At 36.5% G+C, this 21451-nt stretch overlaps 2 protein-coding genes across 3 annotated transcripts; both read left to right on the forward strand.

Moving 5' to 3' along the window:
• Positions 1–2075: 2075 nt before the first annotated feature.
• Positions 2076–13319, forward strand: LOC100260754 (uncharacterized). The gene is made up of 6 exons (XM_002283384.5): positions 2076–2363; positions 2448–2523; positions 3860–3955; positions 9665–10181; positions 11281–11416; positions 12823–13319. The coding sequence occupies exons 1-6, from the start codon at positions 2247–2249 to the stop codon at positions 13012–13014; spliced, it is 1134 nt and encodes a 377-aa protein (XP_002283420.1). The 5' UTR covers positions 2076–2246; the 3' UTR covers positions 13015–13319.
• Positions 13320–14678: 1359 nt separating this feature from the next.
• Positions 14679–20821, forward strand: LOC100247220 (Golgi transport complex-related-like). 2 transcript variants are annotated; one of them, XR_009467197.1, is made up of 4 exons: positions 14691–15820; positions 16539–17012; positions 19217–20299; positions 20414–20821. XR_009467197.1 is itself a non-coding variant. In XM_059741376.1 (3 exons), exons 1-3 carry the CDS (start codon positions 14744–14746, stop codon positions 20156–20158), a joined length of 2493 nt encoding a protein of 830 aa, XP_059597359.1. In that variant the 5' UTR covers positions 14679–14743; the 3' UTR covers positions 20159–20821. The 2 variants fall into 2 exon arrangements, 1 of the variants encoding a protein (XP_059597359.1); XM_059741376.1 differs by having other exon boundaries at positions 14679–15820; positions 19217–20821.
• The last annotated feature ends 630 nt before the right edge of the window (positions 20822–21451 follow it).

Genomic DNA, 21451 nt, shown 5'->3' on the forward strand with positions numbered 1-21451 from the left:
TCAGACCATGGCTATTTTTCTTGGGGTCCAAACACCTTACTCATTTATACCTATTTGGTTGTACAACTATTAAAGCCAAAGTGAAATGAGAATCCAACTAAGAGATAATGGAGAGGGGCTGGAAAAATTCTATGACCCAAAAATAAAAAGGCAAAAATAGAGAGAGAGAGAGAGAGAGAGAGAGAGAGAGAGAGAGCTTTTGGCTGTGTGGCCATTTTGGCTGGCTTGACGACCAAATCAAGAGACTCCCATGATAACAAAAGCACTTTTGGTGAGGTGGGATCCCAAAAGAAACAGCTTGTCTCCAAATGGAAAAACCTCAACGGCTAACAAAAGCACTAGCCGTTGGAGAAAAGTGTGATTAGTGGAGAAATAAATAATAGTAACGTTCAAAATGCAACGGCCACTCACCCCATGACAAAAGAATAAAAACATAAATGAATAATTAATTAGTAACTGGGAGTCTCACAATAAATGACTCAAAACTTCATCTTTCAATAAGCCCATTTTTCTTTTTCTTTTTCTTTTTTTTTTCTATCTTAAAGCATGAATCATAAAACAAATTTTCATATAGAAAAGTAAAGAATAAGCTGAGTAGAGCATTGATAATGGCCCAGCTGTGAGGCCAGCATCATCTTTTGGTGGTGAAGGAACCAAAGCAAGCTTATATATAACGCCAAAGCCAACTCCAAGGCCCTAAGCTTTTGTGGGGTCTGCATATATCACAACCCATAAGGACAGAGAAGATGTGGTCATTGAAATTGAAGAAGGTGGTGAAGCCATGGAGGCTGTCAGCATTTTCATGGAAGAAGATGAGTATTGTTCATGATTTGGTGTTCAAGATCCTCTATGTGTTGGAAGCCATTGTACTTGTCTCCACTCTCTGCTTCTTCTTCCTCTGCTGTGGCTGCCATATCTGAACTTCATGTTCTTTTTATTTGAATTTATTATTAATTTGTTCATTCTTTCAAAAAAAAAAAAAAACAGAGGCTTTACCCAAATGGGTGATGTTTGTTTTTGTAGTGTAGGTGCTCAATTTCAACATTGATGTAATTGGTTGAATCAGAATTTTTTTTTTTTATGTGCCTTGTATTGCCCATGTAATATGTTAGTCTATTTTCTATTAAGAACCATGATATAAAATTATTTTTTTGGGTAAAAATACTGAAATATTGGCGGTATTTTCGGCGATTTTTTGAAATCCTCCTCCGGCTGCTCACGCATCAGCTCCACTCGCGATTTATCGCCGATTTATCAGTTTATTTCGGTTTTAAACCGATGTTTCGCCTATTTTGCCGATGTTGAATTTCGTTTAATATCCAATATATTGACGAAATATTGCCCATAAAATCCGGATTTTCAATAAAACTACAAATTATTTTTTATTTTTTATTACTAACAACAACAAAAATAAAGTATTTTGTTTTTGTTATTTTCACTTATTTTTTTTTATTGTTGTTTTATAAAATAATTATATAAGATGATTAAAAATAAAATATTTAATATAAAAATTATTTTTAAAACATATTTAAAAATATTAAAAACATAATAAAAATATTTTATATTCCTAAACAGATTTTTTACAAAACAAGTTTTCAAAAATAGTTTTTAAAGTGGAATTTTTAACTCCATTTGTCACATTGATTGTAATTTCAAAACCTTTTTTTACAAATAATTTTACTTTCATTTTTTCTTTTAAGTGGCCTATGGTCTTTTTTTTTTTTTTTTTTTGTGATAAGTTTGATTAAAAATGTATTTTGATAATTTTGAGTATAAAGTTTATTTAAAAAAAAAAGGATGGATTTGGGAGAGATTGGATGAATGAATTCAATCAATCTCTATAGAAAAATAATTTTAATTTTTTAGAGTACATAAAAGTGTCATAAAATTGAAAATGTTTTTTAATTAATTGGTTAAAAAATATAAAATAATTATCAAATTTGTGAATCTAACGCTTTATAAATTTTTACTTTAAAAATAACTCAATACAATTTTTTTTAGATATTATATTTTAAAAATTTATTATATTGGATTTAAAAAAAAAAACATATTATTAACGTGGGAAATATCATGACGTAGCCCTAAGTATTACTGAACCCATTTACGAGAATTTTCACATTCCTTAAGCCACTTAGCTCCCTTTCGTCCTCTCCTGCGCCAATCTCCGGCGCCATCGGCCTCTCCTCCGACCATTTCCCACAGTTAGATGAATCTGATTTCAATGGAAGACGACCACAGGATTTGAGATGGACGAGCTGTTGAAGAACAACGTGCTCGCAGCCCATGCAATTGTTGGTGCTGGATCAGTGACTTTGGCCAGTCTTCTCACTTACCCTCTTGATACTCTCAAAACTCTTGTCCAGGTTTTATCTCAAAACCCTAGAATTATTCCTCTTAATGTTTCTTCTTGATTTTATTGCTAATATTTTTGCGTATTTGTTAAGCAGGTTGGTTCAGGTTCTGGTAAACAGTTGGGTACAGCTCAGATTCTAGATAGGGTTCGGATCTTGTCTGGAACTTCAGGTGAACTTTTCAAACTTTTTTATTCATATTTTTTGGATAATGTGGTTTCTTTTTTTACCCATTTGTTTGTTAATTTTAATTTTTTAGATTTTTCTTGCCACTGAAATGCTAAAAGAGGGATGAAATTGTGGGTCAGATTTTTAACTGAAAACTCCTGGAAACATTTATGCTATGTTTGTTTGCTGGAAAATTTAAAAGAAAATGATAGGGAAAGAAAATAGAGAGGAAAAGCAGAAGGAAAGAAAAAATAAGGAAAATTAAAAAAAAAAAAGGTAAATAAATTATTTTTATATGCTACTTAAACCCATTTTACTTATTTAACTATTTCATAAAAAAACTAAATAATTTGAACATGCATAAGTTTCTAATTAATTTTATTTATATTTGATTTTCTTTAGTGTTTTCCATATTACAACTAAATATGAGAAAATTATTTTCTTTTGCATATTTTTTCCTTTTCCTCTTAGTACTTGCGGGAACCAAACATGATTTTACACTATTTGAATGGGAAAAAAATGAGGGAACTAAAAGTGATAGGAAAATGGTTTTGAGCTCTCATCCTTCTCCGATTTTATGCCCCTTTGGTATAGAGAATGTTGAATTGAAAATGCAAAATTTTTAAATAAATTTAGTCATATGTTATTTTTCTTCATATGACATGAGAATTTAAGATTTTTTCATTTTCTTCCTTTTTCCAAGTACTTTCTGTGAACCAGATACTGTAATTAGTTTTTTTAGCCGGGAAGGGATTTTATTTTGCAGGATTAATTTGAAAGAAAAGCAGAATATGCAAGAACAAACAGTTCTTAGTGCAAAAGTTCCTCTCATGTATTCCATGGGAAATTCTATAGTGAATGGAATGTAGAGAATTATGATGAATCTTGTGAACATGATCATTGCACTAAGCTTTTCAAATTGAAAGTTAAGTGATATTCAAATTAAGAAAATTGACAGGTAAACTTAATATCCCCAACCATAATGCTGCAAGAATGATGACTTGTTGTCTTCTATGCTACTGCTTAAAAGAAAACAGTGGATTTTCCAGTTGAATTGATTAGATTTGCATATTGGATGGTTAATTCTTTGATGGAAATTTATTGACAAAGAGATGTAAAAGAAAAAGAGATAGAAAAAAAAAATGCTAAATTAAGGTCAAGGACTCAAGGTGTTTGAAGACACGGTCATGCTTCCCAGTACTCGGTGCCATTCGTTGCTCCTACTTTCTTTTTGTCTTCTGGATGTTTGTGTGAATGCCTATATTGGAACACATAATAATGTGGAACTAGTTTTGCTCATTACCTAGTAAATGTATAACATTCTTAATGACCATTTTTAGGTTTGTACAATGGGTTTGGGTGGTCGACATTGATGAGAATTTCTGGTCTGGGAGCTCGCTTTGGAGTTTATGAAATTTTGACAGCTTTCCATAAAGGTACCCTTTTCATATTATGTCTATTAAAATCTCTCAAGAAATTTAATTTTCGTTATCTCTGTATTATATGAACTAGTGGCACTATACTTGGTGCTTTTATTCAGATGTTGTGTCTATGTTTCTGCTGAAAATGAGAATGAATAGGATTACGTTATATAATACCTCCTGCAATCTACATAAGCAGGAACTCGTTTTGTACAAGAATGAAAAAGATTTTGAGTGCATAAGAAGGAACATGCGGCTTTCTTGCTTCTGGAATCTAACTGTTGTTAGGGTAATTGTAGTTTCTCTGGTTTGGGAAGACTTTAACCTAATGAAGAGCTTGATTGAGCCCAAAGCAAAAATAAAGTTTGGAACAAAGGGAAGTTTAGCTTTTTGGAATTTCTATTTGATGGATGAAATTGTCTAATTTGATAGACTCTAAGAATCCATATCTTTGCATGATAGGCTATCTAGGGAAAGGAATTTGATCAAATCCAACCCTGCCAATGTCCTTTTTCTGAAGTAGTCTTGTCAGAGACAAAATCTAGAATTCATTGGATCAAGGAGATTGAAAACTAGGCTTTTCCTATTTATTAATTGGCCATTTGAAAGGAGGTGGGAAACTCATCTTCTAAGCTTCTGTTAGGTGTGAAATTCTGGGAAGTTACAGTCAAAGTTCTACCTTAGTTGTGGGCCCTTTAAAAGGTATTAAACACCAGTGCCCTTCTCTAGAGCGGAATATAGCCATTTATATCATACATTGTTTGCATAACCTGCAAGGGCAACAAGATGGTGTAAGACTAGTTCTCCAATGCATTGTGTTACTATTTTTTTTTTGATTGGAAACGACACAAATATATATTAATATAAAAAGGAAGTACAAGAAGAAGGATGAGAAATCCTCCAACCAAAGACAACTAAATTACAGGGAAATACACATAAAACAAACGAACACCCACTAAGGACCAATCCCTAAGGAGTACACACCGCTATCCAATCCAGTTGAATCACATTAAGGGGAATCCCCTTAAATGCCTTGGAACAGAAAGCCCAAAGGGAAGCAAGGAAAACTATAGAGTCCCAAAGGACCTCTGAATTCCTTGCTTTATCCTCGAAAATCCTTGCGTTTCTTTCCCACCACACAACCCGAATTAGAGCTATGCTCGCAGCTTGCCACAAAACTATCCCTCTCTTAGAATTACCGAAGCCTTTAAATTTGATGGACATCATGTCATATATGCTCCTTGGGGGAACCCAATCCATCTTAGCTAACTGAAATAACCTGTGCCACAACCCTATCGTCAAGGAACAATGAAGAAATAGATGATCTGCTGATTCCCCGTGCTTCATGCACAGGATACAAATATCAGGATTAAGGGCTTTGTAGGGTCTTCTCACTTGTAACATATCATTAGTATTCACCTTCTTGTGTGCCACTAACCAGACAAAGGACTTCACTTTGAAAGGAACTCGAGAATTCCACACGAACTTTGAAGGAAAGTTCTGAGAAGATCCAGAAGATTGAGATAATGCTAGAAAAAAGGATTTGACTGAAAAAAGCCCTGAAGAGGATAATGGCCATAATCTAGCATCTGGGACCGAAGGAGAGAGATACAAATCATCAAGAGACCGCATGAGGCCTTCTAAGTCCTCAATCTCAGAATCTGACAGGTTACGGCGGAAATTCAAATTCCACAAGAAAGGCCGAGATGGACCGAGAACTGAAGAAATAGAAATGTTTTTGTCCACGACTACTCTGAATAGTCTTGGATATTGGATTCCCAAAGGTTGGTCCCCCCGCCACAAATCTTCCCAGAACCGAATTCCATCCCCGTTTCCTACCACATACCGAGTAATCAAAGAAAACTCCTGAAAGACTTGAGTAATAGCCTTCCAAGGACAGCGATGTGACCATCTGACTAAAGTGTTAGCATCCCAACCATTAGAGTGTGAACCATAAATGCTTAAAATGACCTGATGCCAAAGAGCTGAACCCTCTCTAGAATACCTCCATAACCATTTCCCTAGAAGAGCGAGATTCCTCCAAGAAATATTCCCCAAACCCAAACCCCCTATTGTCTTCGGTTTGCACACAATATCCCACTTCACTAAATGATCCTTTTTGCCTTCCCCAACCCCTGACCATAAAAAAACCCTTTGCAACCTCTTTATTTTTGCAGCCACTGAAGCGGGCATTTTAAATAAGGATAGGAAGTAACTTGGCAAATGGGAAAGACAAGATTGGATAAGAGTTATCCTCCCCCCAAAGGATAAGTAGGCCTTTTGCCACCCATCTAATCTACTTGAGATTCTCTCAACCACTGGATCCCAAAATCTACACGCCTTAGGATTCCCACCCAAAGGGAGACCCAGATATAGAATAGGCCATCCAGATGCCTTACAATCAAGCATCTCAGCCAGTCTTGAAAGATGAGCCTGATCAAGATTGATGCCATAAATACTACTCTTGTTAAGATTGACCTTGAGCCCAGAGATGTGCCCAAACACTAACAAAAGACTCTTCAGAGTCTGCAGCTCTTCCTCCCTTGAATTAGAAAAGAATATGATGTCATCAGCAAATTGCAAATGGGACACCCTAGTTCTATTTCTACCCACCCTGAAACCCTCCATCATATTTCTTTCCTCAGCTCTCATGAGCATCCTGCTCATTACATCTGCGACTAAAGTAAACAAAAAAGGGGATAAAGGGTCGCCTTGTCTTAATCCCCTTGATGCCTTAACCCACCCTTTAGCACTACCATTCACCAAGATTGCATAAGATACTGAAGATAAACATCCACTCATCCATTTCCTCCATCTAGGACTGAACCCCTTCTTTTCTAACACATGATCCAAAAAATCCCACTTCACGTGATCGTATGCCTTTTCAAAGTCTATTTTGAATACGACGCCTTCCTCCCCTGACTTTCTTCTCTCATCCACTATCTCGTTCGCTATAAGAACCGCGTCCAATATTTGTCTCCCTTGAACAAAAGCGCCTTGAGTATAGTGGATGGTCTCATGTAGAACCCCTCTTAGACGCCCAGAGAGCACTTTGGCTATTATCTTGTAGAGACTAGTGATCAAATTAATGGGTCTAAAGTCTGATATTCTCTTTGATAAACTCTTTTTGGGTATTAGAACAATGAAAGAGGCATTAGTGCTTTGATTGATAATTCCGCTCCTATGAAATTCAGCGAACACTCTCACCAAATCCTCCTTAATCACATCCCAACACTCTTGGAATACGGCAATAGTAAAGCCATCTGGCCCCGGAGCCTTGTCCCTATCCAACTGAAAAATGGCCTTAGAAATCTCTTCTTTGGTGAAAGGGGATTCTAACCTTAATGCACTCTCTTCCGAAATAGGGGACCAATCTAATCCTTCAACACCCCAAGACTCTCCTGTAGGATTTGTGTAAAGCTTCTCAAAGTAATGTAAAATCTCCTTTGTGATACTCTTGGCATTCTTCAGCACTAAACCCCTCTCATTCTCCAACTCCTTGATATATTTCCTATTTCGCCTGCCATTAGCCACTTTATGATAAAACTTAGAGTTGCAATCCCCTTCCTTGACCCATTTCACTTTGGCTTTAATTCTCCAATGTATTTCCTCCCTCAATATTAATACCTCTAGCTCCCCTTTTCTTGAGGCTCTTTGACTTATCAAATCAGGATTGAGACCCCCTTCCTGCTCAATGGCGTCAAAGTTAGCTAAATCATTGAGAATACTTTTTTTCTTTTCTTTAAGCTCTCCAAAAGAAACTTATTCCACTCCTTCAGTTTAGCTTTAACATATTGAAGTCTCCTCATGAACTTATGACCTTCCCATCCGTTTCCTTGAAACCCACTCCACCAATCTCTAAAGTTCTCCTTGAAATTAGTGTGTTGTAACCACATATTCTCAAACCTAAAAGGTGTTGGCCCCCACATAAACGGGTTGGTATCCATAACAATTGGCCAGTGATCCGATGTCCTTCTGATTAAGGCTTCTTGAAGGCCTTGGGGAAAGAGCAGCCCCCACTCATTTGAGTAGAGAAAACGATCCAATCTCTTACACACGGGAGACTCTTGCATATTTGACCAAGTGAATGAAGCATTCCGAAGAGGTGGGTCAAGTAATTCACATTCACTAATAAAACTATCAAAGTCCCTCATGCTTGGAGTAAGGCTAGAACCCCCCATTTTTTCTGAGCTTCTCCTTATGACATTAAAATCACCTCCCACACACCATAGCGGGTAAGTTAAACCATAAATGTCAAAAAGTTCCACCCAAAAATCCTTCCTAAGTGAGGGACTATTTGGACCATAAACAGTAGAAATCCAAAGGGGTCCACAACCGTCCAAAGAGAACTTGACTGAGACCGAGAAAGATCCTATTACCACCTCCTCTCTACTCAGAATTTTTGAATCCCAGATGATCAAAATCCCACCTGATGCCCCAGACGCCGGAAGAACAACCCACTCCTTATTCCTGACCGTCCAGACACTACCCACAAACCTTCTATCACAAATCTCCTTTTTTGTTTCCTGAATCATCACAACATCCGGATTCTCTGACCTAAGAAAATCTTTAACCATCCTACGCTTATTCCTTGAACCCAAACCCCTAACGTTCCAGCTGATAATTTTCATGGGAAAACACAAAGACCCTAGCCTTCCGAGCCAAAACCAACATGTCTCAATGCCCTGTGGGGCCTCTGCACTTCCTCCTAGAATACACCTTAATGTCTAGAGAGCATAATACCTCTCGCACTTTGGCCATTTTCCCGGGGGACAGGCCATCAATAAGGAATTCACCCGAAACCTCCTTATGCGACCTGACAATAGAATCCTTAGGGGTACAGCTCTCTGACACCTGGTTAGATAAAGCACACTGGTTCACCTCCTCAGCACGGTCAGGTATGTCACCATGATTTAAATAGTCAACATCACCTTTTTCATAAAAAAATTTTGAGATGCCTTGGTTTTCCGTAGGAGACTGAGGAAGAGGGACTGAATTGGGAAGAATTGGACCAGAGGGATTCGTCAAAGGAGAATCCAGACTACAGGAAGGAAAAGAGAGTGACTCGGGTGGCTGAGAAGGAGAGGGCTGACATACCTCCAAGTTTTTGGCTCCCGGAATTTCGCAAAACCCCTCAAAGATGAGTCCTTTACCTCTGATTATTGAATTAGAAGGTGAACCCATGTCTGAATAGCCACGAGGATCAAACCCCACTCGTCCCGTTAGCCCTCCTTTGACTTCAACGCGGCTCGCCGAGTTGTCCTCCTTCGAAAGCTTACCAGAAAGAGGACATCTGGAGAGAGGATTCACTCTGATTCCTCGCTCCATCTGAAAGCCCATCCCAAACTCCTTTTCCTTGAACCACTCAATACTAGCCAACCCCTCCTGAATTTTCCTTGAACCACCATGTTTTCCTTGGGCGACCATTTCCTTAGCAGAATCGTCCTTCCTTTCACTGAAAGTCTTCCCTGATCATGAACACTTTCCGCTCTCCTTATTGTACTCACAAAGAAGCATCCTTTGAAAGCGGATCTCATCTCAGCCAGTTCATGAATTCCTATCTATTGCTTTTGACATTAGCTGGAAGGATCTCTTATCCTTCATAATTGTTAATTCATATTAATGAATTCTTTGTTTCTGATTTTTTTTTCAAAGAAATTCTTCATGAATTCCTATCTATTGCTTTTGACACTAGCTGGTGGTTACAAATAATTTGTATGGCAGATGGCCGAGAAGATAATTATGTGTCTGTTCCTGAGGCATTTACATCAGGAATGGTGGCTGGTGCCATGGAATCACTCATAAGTTCTCCATTTGAAATTATTAAGGTTCGTAAGCAAGTAACTTCTGCTTCTCTCATTCCAAGCTCTAGATCTGTTGCAGAAAAGAGTGCTGTTGTGCCTTCCATTGCAAGATTACTACATGGTTATACTCCAGATCAGAAGGCATTGAACCATTCTGTTGGGTTGTTATCCACCTTGACCAGTAAACATCCTAATATGATTGGTGCCTTACAAGAGTATCCATGGATGATGACTGGCTCTGGGAGACCACCCCCTGTTTTTCATGTTAGGAGGCCATTGGATGTCATTTCTCTAGAGGGATGGGGTGCCTTGTGGCGGGGCCTCCGATCAGGAGTAGTTCGGGATACCATTTTCGGTGGGGTCTTTTTTTCCCTCTGGCAATTCCTACACCGGGCAATGCTTGACTGGAAGGCAGCTGGGATGGATCCATCACCCAGGTTTTACAATCCATCTATCAGTGAATCTGCAATGACATTATGTTACATAACACTCCCTATCATGTGCTTACTTTTAGTTGGCTTGTTAAATTTATGTATCTTCATCATCCTCTCCATGATTTTCATTTTTTTTTTCTTTCATTTGGTTGATGGGACACAGTTTTACTCAATAATATATGTAAAGAGGGAAATTCTGTCGCCAAGAGTTGCTCCCTACAATTTTGGAAGCTCATTGTATGAATTTTCCACTTAAGACCCTTCAATGGCTACCGTCATTTGAAAGAAAATAAGGGTCACCATTTTTCCCCTTTGAAAGTCTCCACTTCAGAATCCTATTCTCTGAATTCTCCGCTTGAGACTGTTCGAGGGGGTGGGGGGTATGTGGGGTGGGCTATTATGATTCTTTCCAACCCCCTTGTCTCTCACTCAACTCTCAACCTCAATTGAGATGGCCGATTCCTTTAGCAAGAAGTCCATTTTAAGCAAATAGCATCTTAGAAGCTCTATAGATTTTTGCATGACTCAGAAATAGATGCATATTCATTAGCTTCTAGTCTCAGGACACACATTCTCTATTCTTCTTGGCTTATTACTAATACATGTTTTGCTCCTTGCTTATGGCTATTCTTAGTCCTTTACAGAGGCATTTGTTTTGCATCTAGGCATGCCTCTTGTCTGTCTCTAAATCTCATGTGGTCACCATAGCTCTAGGGTGCACTATGATCTTGGGATACTTATGCAACCACTTCTACTGATTAGAATCCCTTCTCCATAATGTTGGAAAATTTCTAATTTCAAAAGAATTTTCTCATATAAATTGCTATCTAGGATTTTACATACAAAGACTGTTTTGTTTGGCTTATGAGACTTTTGGCAGCCAATCCTACATATGCTTAGGTCCCTTCTGGAATGTTTATATACAATTGTTGTTGTTTTTATCCGGGAAGTAAGAAGGCGTTTTCTATACTTTTTTGAGCTGATGCTTATCTGAGGTTCTGTTTGATGCTTGTGAGGAATCTAATTTTCATTGAGCATTCATACATCAAATTTCCTTTTTTTTTTCTTTCCTTTGTATTTAATTATGTTTCAATATATTCAGGTCAGACGATGAAATTGGTCCGTTGTCTCCTTTAGCTGTCAGTCTGGCAGCCGGATTTTCTGGTTCTGTTGCTGCTGCTGCTTCTCATTCTTTTGACACTGCCAAAAGTCGATCACAATGTATTGTGTTACCCAAGGTATTTTATGTGTATCAAAAATACTGTTTTATTATCACTGAATTATACTTTAGAAATCACAGGTTTTTTCCTTTTTTATATGTATATGTGGCCACTGTTGCCATTGTGTCAATTCAACATAATAATCACATATTCATTATGTTCATTATTTTGACAATTATTGATGCCTGATCCCTACATTTAACTTGGTATTAAACCATTTGTTTTCTTATTATTTTTTTATTTGCATGATATTGTTATTCGTTATGCAACCACATTAGCGAGTGATTGCTTTTTGCGCTGATCCGTAATTTGTGGGACCTTGGTGTTAATATTTTTTGTTTCCATTGTGACATGATATCAAAATTTAACTTTTTTATTAAACCCTGATCCTTTTGACATGATATCAAAAGGATCCTTGATTGCTTAATTTTATGGGTTAGTGACTAAAGCTGATATGTTTTTGTGATTACTATTGGTATAGGTATGGGTTATGTTGTGGTTTGATTTTTCTGCTTGGGACTAAATTAAATTCGTAAAAGAAAGGGAAAACTTTAAGCTTTGACTTCAACTTCCAAATTCTGTAAATTCACAAGTGGGTTAGTTATGGGATGATTGGAATCTCTGGTTAGAGTGAAACTAAATCAGTATCTCAATCAAATACCTTTTTCTTACAGTGTGATTTTTGATATTCCGTTGTACTAGGACTGTTGAGAACTTATTTTTCCCCATGTATTGAATGGCCTTATTGGAAGCAAGACATGCATTTCTTACATACCTAGTTGTGATTTTGTAATTCATGTATGACGAGTGCATATGGTATATGATGATGGCCATCATAAAACCTTAAATCTATGTTTGATTCCCGAAAATTTTGTGGGAAAATGGAAGCGAAAGACAATAGAGGGGAAAATAAAAAGGAAAAAAAAGTGAAAAAAATAAAAAAAAAATTTAAAGTCCACAAGTTTTTTTATGTCATTTCAAACTTATGTCATTTATTTAATTTTTCTATATAAAGATTAAATAATCTAGAAATGCATAGGTCTTTAACTAATTTAGTTATAGTTAATTTTCTTTCATATCTTTCAAGGTAAGACCAAACATGAAAAAATCATTTTTCTTAGCATTTTATATCTTTCGTTAGTATTTTCTAGGAATCAAACATGGTCTAAAGAAATGACAAATCAAAGACGTATATTCCATGAGTTGGGATTATTTGTTGCCTTCAAGTCGGTGTCAGCCATCCTTGTGTGCATTAATAATTCTTCCCTTTTTGCATTCCCCATATAACAATGAAGTTGAGTTCAAGAAAAGCATTTCTCTCATACAATCTCTGATTCTATACATTTGTTCATCTCCATGATGTTCTTAAATTGTTTCTCCATATGTAGATTCCAATTATTTTTTTGAATTGATTTTTGCTGCAGTACATCTCCACAGAGAGGAGGCTTCTCAAATGGAAACAACCAGGGAGGTGGTATGAGAGATATACCGGGATCCATCCTTCTGATAGGAGCCTCCTACATCGTGGCATTTGGTTGCGGATGGGCCGCAGCGGGTTCGCATCATTCTTGGTTGTAGGAAGTTATTTCTTGGCTGTTGATCAGCTTGCTAGATGAATAGATTGGCTGGGTAGTTAATTTTTTAGTACAGAACAGTGTACTACTACTAGCCCACCAGTAGATGATTTGAAAAAATCCATCTCAATCTCAAATCAATAAGGAAATTCCTTCATTGTAACCCCCAGTTTTATGATGTATGGGGCCTTTTATCTGTTTGGTTGTACTGAAAGGAACAAGGCAGAGCTTGAAGAATTGGAAGTCTAACTGCACATATTGCTGCATAATGGACATTCTTGTAGGCAAGAATACGCCTCTAGAAGAATTGGAAGTCTCTTTATCTGAAATCAATATCTTTTTCCTCTTTTTTTTTCGTCTTTTTTATAATGGATGAATTTTACATGGTTAAGCTCGTATCACTTTTCATAGGGATCCAAACCTTGGGGTGCTGACTACCCTACAACAACCAACATCGGGTAAATTTAGGGTATGACAAGATTTGAATCCAGACCATCTACCACTTATTGGGATGAAATCAATGATTTTTATGATTGTATTATACTTTTTTCTAATCTCAAAATTCTTATCTAAAAGTAATAATATTGCTAATTAAAAGTACCATTATTAATAACATGATGTACTAACTTATTCAATTTTTTATTGTCATTATTATAACTTTGATAAAGATTATTAAATAATATGTCAAAAAAAGAAACACAGATAATGTACTTTTTTTAAAGACATTATTTATTAAAATAAAAATAATTTTAATGGTTTAAAATTTTAATTAAACAAAAATGTATTTTTTATTACATATTTAATATAAAAAAACATTAGTTTTTCTTTTTCTTTTTTAAATGTAATATGATAGGAATTATGAATTTATATTAAAAAATTTAATACAAACACTTTTAAAATTTTTATTTTATCTACCTTAAAATATTGCTTTTAAAATTAAATGCTCTTAAAAATGATCAATTACTATTTTTTGTTGAATGAAATTATAGATAAGTTAATATTTTTTAATATTATATTTCTGTTTTTATTTTGAAGGAAACAAAAAATTTAGTTTTAACACATGTGGATGTTGTTTTTTTTATTTATTTAAATTTAGGCTTAATATTTTATAAAAATTTAGAAAAATATATATAAAAAATGAAATCCATAAAATAAAAATGATAAATATTATAAATACAAAAATATTATGAATACCAAACAAAATAAAATATTATCTATATATATTTGAAATCCAAATTATTCAAAATATTAGTATTTGTTTATTTATTTATTAGATTATTAATTATAATGGGTGAGTATATTTTTATATTACAAATTAATTTATTTTAATGTATTAATTACAAATGATGTTAAAATAAAAATTTAATAAAGAAAGTGAAATAAATAATGAATAAATGAATTGCATTTTTTAAAAATTAAGTTAGTTTTTTTTCTTAATTAAGTAGATTCTTAAAAATAGGGAAAAATGATGAGAATTATTTTATAAAATTAATTAAAATCAAAGTATTAAAAAAATCAAAATTTAATTTATTTAATTATAATACAAAACTTAATTGACTGAAGGACATTTTCGGGTACAATAGGGAGGACACATGAAAAGGAAAAGAAATTTATTTATTTATTTAAAATTTCATACAGTTACTAATATATGATTTAGCTTTGGGACCGTTGATATAATCATCAAATTTAATCTCAACAGTCCACTTGTACAGTAAGAGCACTAGTCTACCTTCAAAATAAGCAGCGAAAACTGAAGCAGCAAGCCACGGGCATGGCGCGTCCAGCAATCCAAAAAGCCTCACCCACCCCTCCTTCCCCTCTCCAAAAACTCTCTACTCCCACCGTCGCCTCCACTCCTACCACCGCCACTGGAGGCGCCTCCCCTCTCGATGCCTTCGCCTCGGACCCCACCTTCTCAGCCTTCCTCTCCCATTCCTTCGATTCCACCCGCTTCTCCTCCGCCGCCCTATCCGCCGGCTCCGCTGCCTCCACCGCCGAGAAGCTCCAGGATGGCATCCGCCTCCTCGAAAAGCAGCTTCGCTCCGAAGTCCTCCACCGCCACTCTGACCTCCTCAACCAGCTCTCCTCCCTCAAGGACGCCGATTCCGCCCTCTCCACCCTCCGCGCCGCCGTCTCCTCGCTCCAGTCTTCCGTTCGCCGTGTCCGCTCTGAGATTGCCGACCCTCACCGCCAAATCAAGTCAAAAACCATCCAGCTCTCCAACCTTCACCGCACCACCGACCTCCTCCAGCACTCCATTCGCGCAATTCGATTGTCGAAGAAATTGCGAGATCTCGCCAGTGCTGATCCCGACAAGCTCGATCTCGCCAAGGCCGCGCAACTGCATTGCGAGATCTTGAGCCTGTGCAGCGAAAACGACCTCGCCGGCATCGATATAATCAATGAGGAATTAGCATCCGTTTCTGAGATCGGATCTCGGTTGAGATCCGATGCGATGAAGGTGTTGGAAAGAGGCATGGACGGCTTGAATCAGGCCGAAGTTGGGACCGGACTGCAAGTGTTCTACAACCTTGGTGAGTTGAGGCAGACGGTGGATGCGTTGATAAACAAATACAAGAGCCAGTGTGTGAAGAGCGTGAGTGTGGCATTGGATATGAAGGCCATTTCTGCATCGTCTGGTGGAGGTTTTGGGCCAGGGGGGATTAGGGGGAGTGGGACGCCGCAGATCGGGGGCGGGGCGAAGGCGAAGGAGGCGCTGTGGCAGAGGATGGGGACTTGTATGGATGAGATTCATTCAATCGTGGTTGCGGTTTGGCACTTGCAGAGGGTGTTATCGAAAAAAAGAGATCCATTTACGCATGTCTTGTTGCTTGATGAAGTCATGCAGGTAAGTGGAATTTGATTCTCTTTTGAAACTTGTTTGGTTTTGTGATTTACTTTGATTTGTTTTGTTTGGTTGAACAAGAAACGAAATTCAAATATTTATAGCTTAGATTTCTTATTATTTTGGGGATTGGGAAAACTTAAGCCTCCACTAAATTGTGCTTCTAGTAAGTATACTAATCTACTCGGCTAGTTGACTCTAGTATACTGAAACTTTAGTCCTGATTCATTACTGCTGAAATCTTCAAATGGCTGGAAGAGTAATAAGCCATCACTCAAATAAAATGAGGATGCCGAACCTTGATTGGTTGGTTTATACTTACTAAGCATATTTGGTGCTCTTCAATAAGTTTGGCGGGTCTAACTGAAGGCATGTCACTGTTGTATGAAGGAGATAAAAGCAACTACTCTTTGGACTTCTAGACAATTTTTGAAGAAAATTTAAAGATGGGAACTTCAGAAAAAGAACTGAAACGGAATGAAAACAATAATTAAAACCATTGTTTCAACAAAATAAAAGCTAGTTGTTCTGGAGCTTTTAAATGATGTATTAGCTCTTCTTAATGTTTGTTACCTTTTGTTTTTTCTGTTTTTTGTTTTTTTGGGGTGGTAATATGTGATTAAATTTCCCTTTTTTCTGCTGACTTTCTGAAATTTAAAAGTATTATCAGCTGAATCACTGCCCTTCTGCCTTTTTCTTATGTTAACTCTTATTTGCTTAGGAGGGTGATCCCATGTTAACAGATAGAGTTTGGGAAGCACTTGTAAGATCTTTTGCCAGTCAAATGAAGTCTACTTTCACTGCATCAAGTTTTGTCAAGGAGATATTTACTGTAGGGTACCCAAAGCTATTCTCCATGGTAGAGAATCTTCTTGAAAGAATTTCTCGTGACACAGATGTCAAGGGGGTTCTACCAGCCATCAGTTCAGAAGGAAAAGATCAGATGATTGCTGCCATTGAGATCTTCCAGACATCTTTCTTGGCCCTCTGTTTGGGTCGCCTGTCAGATCTTGTTAATACTGTATTCCCAGTGTCCAGTCGTGGAAGTGTTCCTTCCAAAGAACATATTGCAAGGATTATATTACGTATTCAGGAAGAGATTGAAGCAGTCCAGTTGGATGGTCGTTTGACACTTCTTGTCTTGCGTGAAATTGGCAAGGTTTTGCTGCTGCTTGCACAAAGAGCTGAATACCAGGTAATGTCCTTGTTGTTTGCACAAAAACAGTTATTAGTACAACATGTAAACAAAGCTTAAGATTGTATCTGTCTGTTCTTATATTTCCTGCTTAACTTTTGTTTCAAGTTAAATGAGTTCCTTCTCACATGGCTCATATCATACACCTTTTTCTTGTCCTTGTTGCTTGTAGTTTTAGTGTATTGGGACAAACCTTTTCAGTTTCTATTTCAACAATAAGGTATTAGCGGGCTGTTCATGATCTCACAGAGACAAAGATGGGAATCAGTAAGACTACATTAATCCTGAAAAAATTAGAAAACTGAGGGAACTATTAGTCACTATATGGGGCCTAAACTGGAGAAAACCTAGTCAAGTATGGCTGAGAAAGAGAGAGAGAGAGAGAGAGAGAGAGAGAGAGAGAGGGGCTGAGGAATTTGCTGGTTGATTGTTTAGGCCTTTTGGTCTTTAGAGGTCTGATGTCAATATTTTAAAATGCTGGAGTATGTGTTTGGAACATAAAATGAGACAATTATAGAGATTCTTACTGTTATTTGGATATTCGCTTTTATATGCATGAAATGGTTGTAAAGTGTAGATAGGAGGTTGGTGAGCTGTCTTAAGTAAGCTGTGTATTTGTGATAGAGAAAGACTAATAGTGAATAATAAACCTAAAAATAGGGGGAACTAAGAAAATTCTAAAACCTCTGCAATAGTTCAAATGAATAATAAGGCCTTTTGGTCTTTAGAGGTCTATTGTCAATATTTTAAAATGCTAGAGCATGTGTTTGGACATAAAATGAGACCATTATAGAGATTCTTACTGTTGTCTGGATATTCGCTTTTATATACATGAAATGGTTTTAAAGTGTAGATAGGAGGTTGGTGAGCTGTCTTAAGTAAGCTGTGTATTTGTGATAGAGAAAGATTCTTCTCTTGTAAGTTTTGTAGACTGGATAGGCTCCTAGTTAGGGAAAGTGGTGTGTATACTCCATGTATACTTAGAGGGCACCGGTTTTTGGTGTTTCCTCTTTTCGTTTAATATACTTCTTTTACTTATCAAAAAAAAAAATAGTGAATAATAAACCCAAAAATAGGGGGAAACTAAGAAAATTCTAAAACCTCTGCAATAATTCAAATGAATTATAAGGCCTTTTGGTCTTTAGAGGTCTGTTGTCAATATTTAAAATGCTAGAGTATGTGTTTGGAACATAAAATGAGACAATTATAGAGATTCTTACTGTTGTCTGGATATTTGCTTTGGGATAGAGAAAGACTAATAGTGAATAATAAACCTAAAAATAGGGGGAAACTAAGAATATTCTAAAACCTTTGCAATGATTCAAATGAATAATAGTGATCCTGATAATAAAATGAAATTTAAGAAATAGAAACAACATAAGAAAGGTCAAATGTAAATAGAAAGGGAAGTGTATAACACTTGAGTGCATAGTGGAAATGTTTAATGAAGAAATTCACTAGGGAGCTATCCCCCGAAGGCATTTTCTGTTTTATGGGCTTTCTTCAGTTGCACGAGTAGTTTGGAGAACTCATCTCCAAATTTTCCTTCTCTGTTTCCTTTTCCTTCTCCTTCCCCTCATTTGACTGGATAAAAACAGATACTGGCTGCAGGGTTCTTCCTGGACCTATCTATATAAGTTCATTTTCCTACTATCTGGAGACCTTTCTTGTATAACCTAGTATGAGCTTTTCCTCTTGGCAATCATATAATTGGAGGTTTGAGGTTCGGCTTTGATACTTGATGAATTGTTGGCTCCATTTCTACATGGGAAGATAATTTCCAGTCTGCCATAGACAACATTAGAACTCTTAATGAGTTGCTTAAGTAGTAGGTGAGGATGTGCTTTGAGGATGAGAAAGTGATTTGGGATATTAAGGACTCTGTTGGCGACTAAGTTCCAAGTACAATTAGTTTCAGTTAGGTACTTTGTAAGTGTTGTTAGCACATAATTTGCAGATATCATGATCATTCTCTCCTCTAATTATTTGACCAATGTTGAGGGCTTTGATGGTATTTACTTATTTACTTTTGGACCATTAGACCTCGTACACTGTTAAGAAAATGCTAATGAATATACCATGGTCACCATCATTCTTTTTTTTTTTTTTTTTATAGACATTATTCTTTCTAAATATTATTGTTTGCCATCCTTATTTTTATTATATTATCTACATCAGAATAAATGGATATCTCTAAATGATAGGTATCTACTGGTCCTGAAGCACGTCAAGTAACAGGTCCTGCAACTCCATTACAACTTAAGAACTTCACATTATGTCAGTATCTGCAAGAGATTCATACTCGAATATCATCTATGGTAGCAGGACTACCTGCAATTGCCTCAGATGTTTTGTCTCCAGCACTAGGTGCCATATATGGTATTGCCTGTGATTCAGTGACATCCTTATTCCAAGCCATGCTTGACCGTCTCGAGTCATGCATTTTGCAAATCCATGAGCAGAATTTTGGTGTGCTTGGCATGGATGCTGCTATGGACAATAATGCATCGCCTTACATGGAGGAGTTGCAAAAGTCTATCATTCACTTCCGTGGTGAATTCCTATCTAGGCTGTTGCCTTCTAAAACAAATTCCATTTCTACAGGGACGGAAACCATATGCACTCAGCTTGTTAGGACAATGGCTTCACGGGTTCTGATTTTCTTTATCAGGCATGCCTCTCTTGTAAGACCTCTTTCAGAATCAGGAAAGCTGAGGATGGCTAGGGACATGGCTGAGCTGGAGTTAGCAGTGGGCCAGAACTTGTTCCCTGTAGAACAGCTTGGTGCACCATATCGGGCCCTGCGAGCATTTCGGCCTGTCATTTTCTTGGAAACATCTCAACTGGGAGCATCTCCTCTTCTTCAGGATTTGCCTCCAAGTGTCATACTTCACCATCTTTATTCCCGAGGGCCAGATGAGTTGCAGTCACCCTTGCAAAGGAACAAACTTACACCACTACAGTATTCATTGTGGTTGGATTCTCAAGGGGAGGATCAGATCTGGAGAGGTATCAAGGCTACTCTGGATGATTATGCTGCACAGATTAAGGCAAGAGGAGACAAGGAATTCAGCCCTGTGTATCCTCTCATGCTTCGGTTAGGATCATCTTTAACAGAAAATGCTCCTTTGTCCCAAAAGCCTTGATGGTCTGGGAAGCTCTTGCAAACTAGTAATGTTCAAAACAGACTCAGCTTCACCCTTACTTCTGTTTATAGGAAGTTGTTGCATGTGGGATAATTGAAACTGTGATGTCATAGAAAATGTTAGTTCTACTTCCAACTTAAGGTACATTCTTCACAACATTCTTTAATTTGATTTAATTTTTTGTTTGATTTGATTTTTTTTAGTGTCTCCTTTATGGGTGAATCAAATCTTTTATTATTTTGTTTGGTATGTTAGGTCCATACTTTAATTACTTATCATAGTGAAGACAGTGGAGGTCAATGCTGATAAACTCTGCTGGATTGTGGAAGCTGGTTCACTTGTATTTTCCCTGTCTCACAATTCATTATGATTTTTGTTTCGTTTCTATTGTTTCTTCTGCTTTTGCGCCATCTTAACTTCAATGATGATGACTGAATTTACGTTTATGTATAAAAGAGATTTACACTTGACATCCGACACCTTGTTCTATACACTTTTGGTTGTAAGCTCTAAATAAATGGTACTTCTATTTGTAAGTTCTGGAACTGTGTTCCGAGTTTGCTGAAGTTCATTGTGAAACATCTAAACCTTCAGGTGGTAGAGATTTATCGAACATCCCTACGTGTTTATTGAAAATAAGGGCTTGTTATACATTGATCTGTTTTCTGGATGGTTCTTGAATTATCAGAATGAGGTTTGTTGAGTTTAGTTGTCTTTTTATTGGTTTCTTCATTGTATTGAGATGATTTAAATATGAAATATAAGAATTTGATAAATTTAAAATATTTTGCTTTGACGACTTGCTCGCTAAGAGTATTATATATATATATATATACATAAAAGGTAGTGTGGGGTAATATATAATAGGGGTGGCGATTTATGTAAGTGGGTTGTGTTCATATTGTATCAAAGTCTTGACATTCTATCATATAAGTCAATCCAAACAATGGTAATTGTGTTAAAAACATAAACCTGAATATTATCGAATTATTAAACAAGTAATACGTTATGTAACTCATTTAACCCATTTAATAATCAGGTCGAGTTATGTTTTGTATAAGTTTATATGATTAATGTTTAGTTGACTTATTTATTTAAACATAAATTTAAAATGAGTCAAATATGAGTTAAATAGTTTAAATTCATAATTAGGTTAATCAACACGATCATTAAATGAGTTGATTTGGGTCAAATTTGTATTATGTAAGTTGATTAAAAAATTATCTATTTATTAAACATGTTATATAGGTAGGCATGAATTTGATTTAAATCCAATTACATTCAACTAAAACC

This window comes from Vitis vinifera, chromosome 12 (assembly GCF_030704535.1).
Source record: "Vitis vinifera cultivar Pinot Noir 40024 chromosome 12, ASM3070453v1".
Classification (NCBI taxonomy): Eukaryota; Viridiplantae; Streptophyta; class Magnoliopsida; order Vitales; family Vitaceae; genus Vitis; species Vitis vinifera.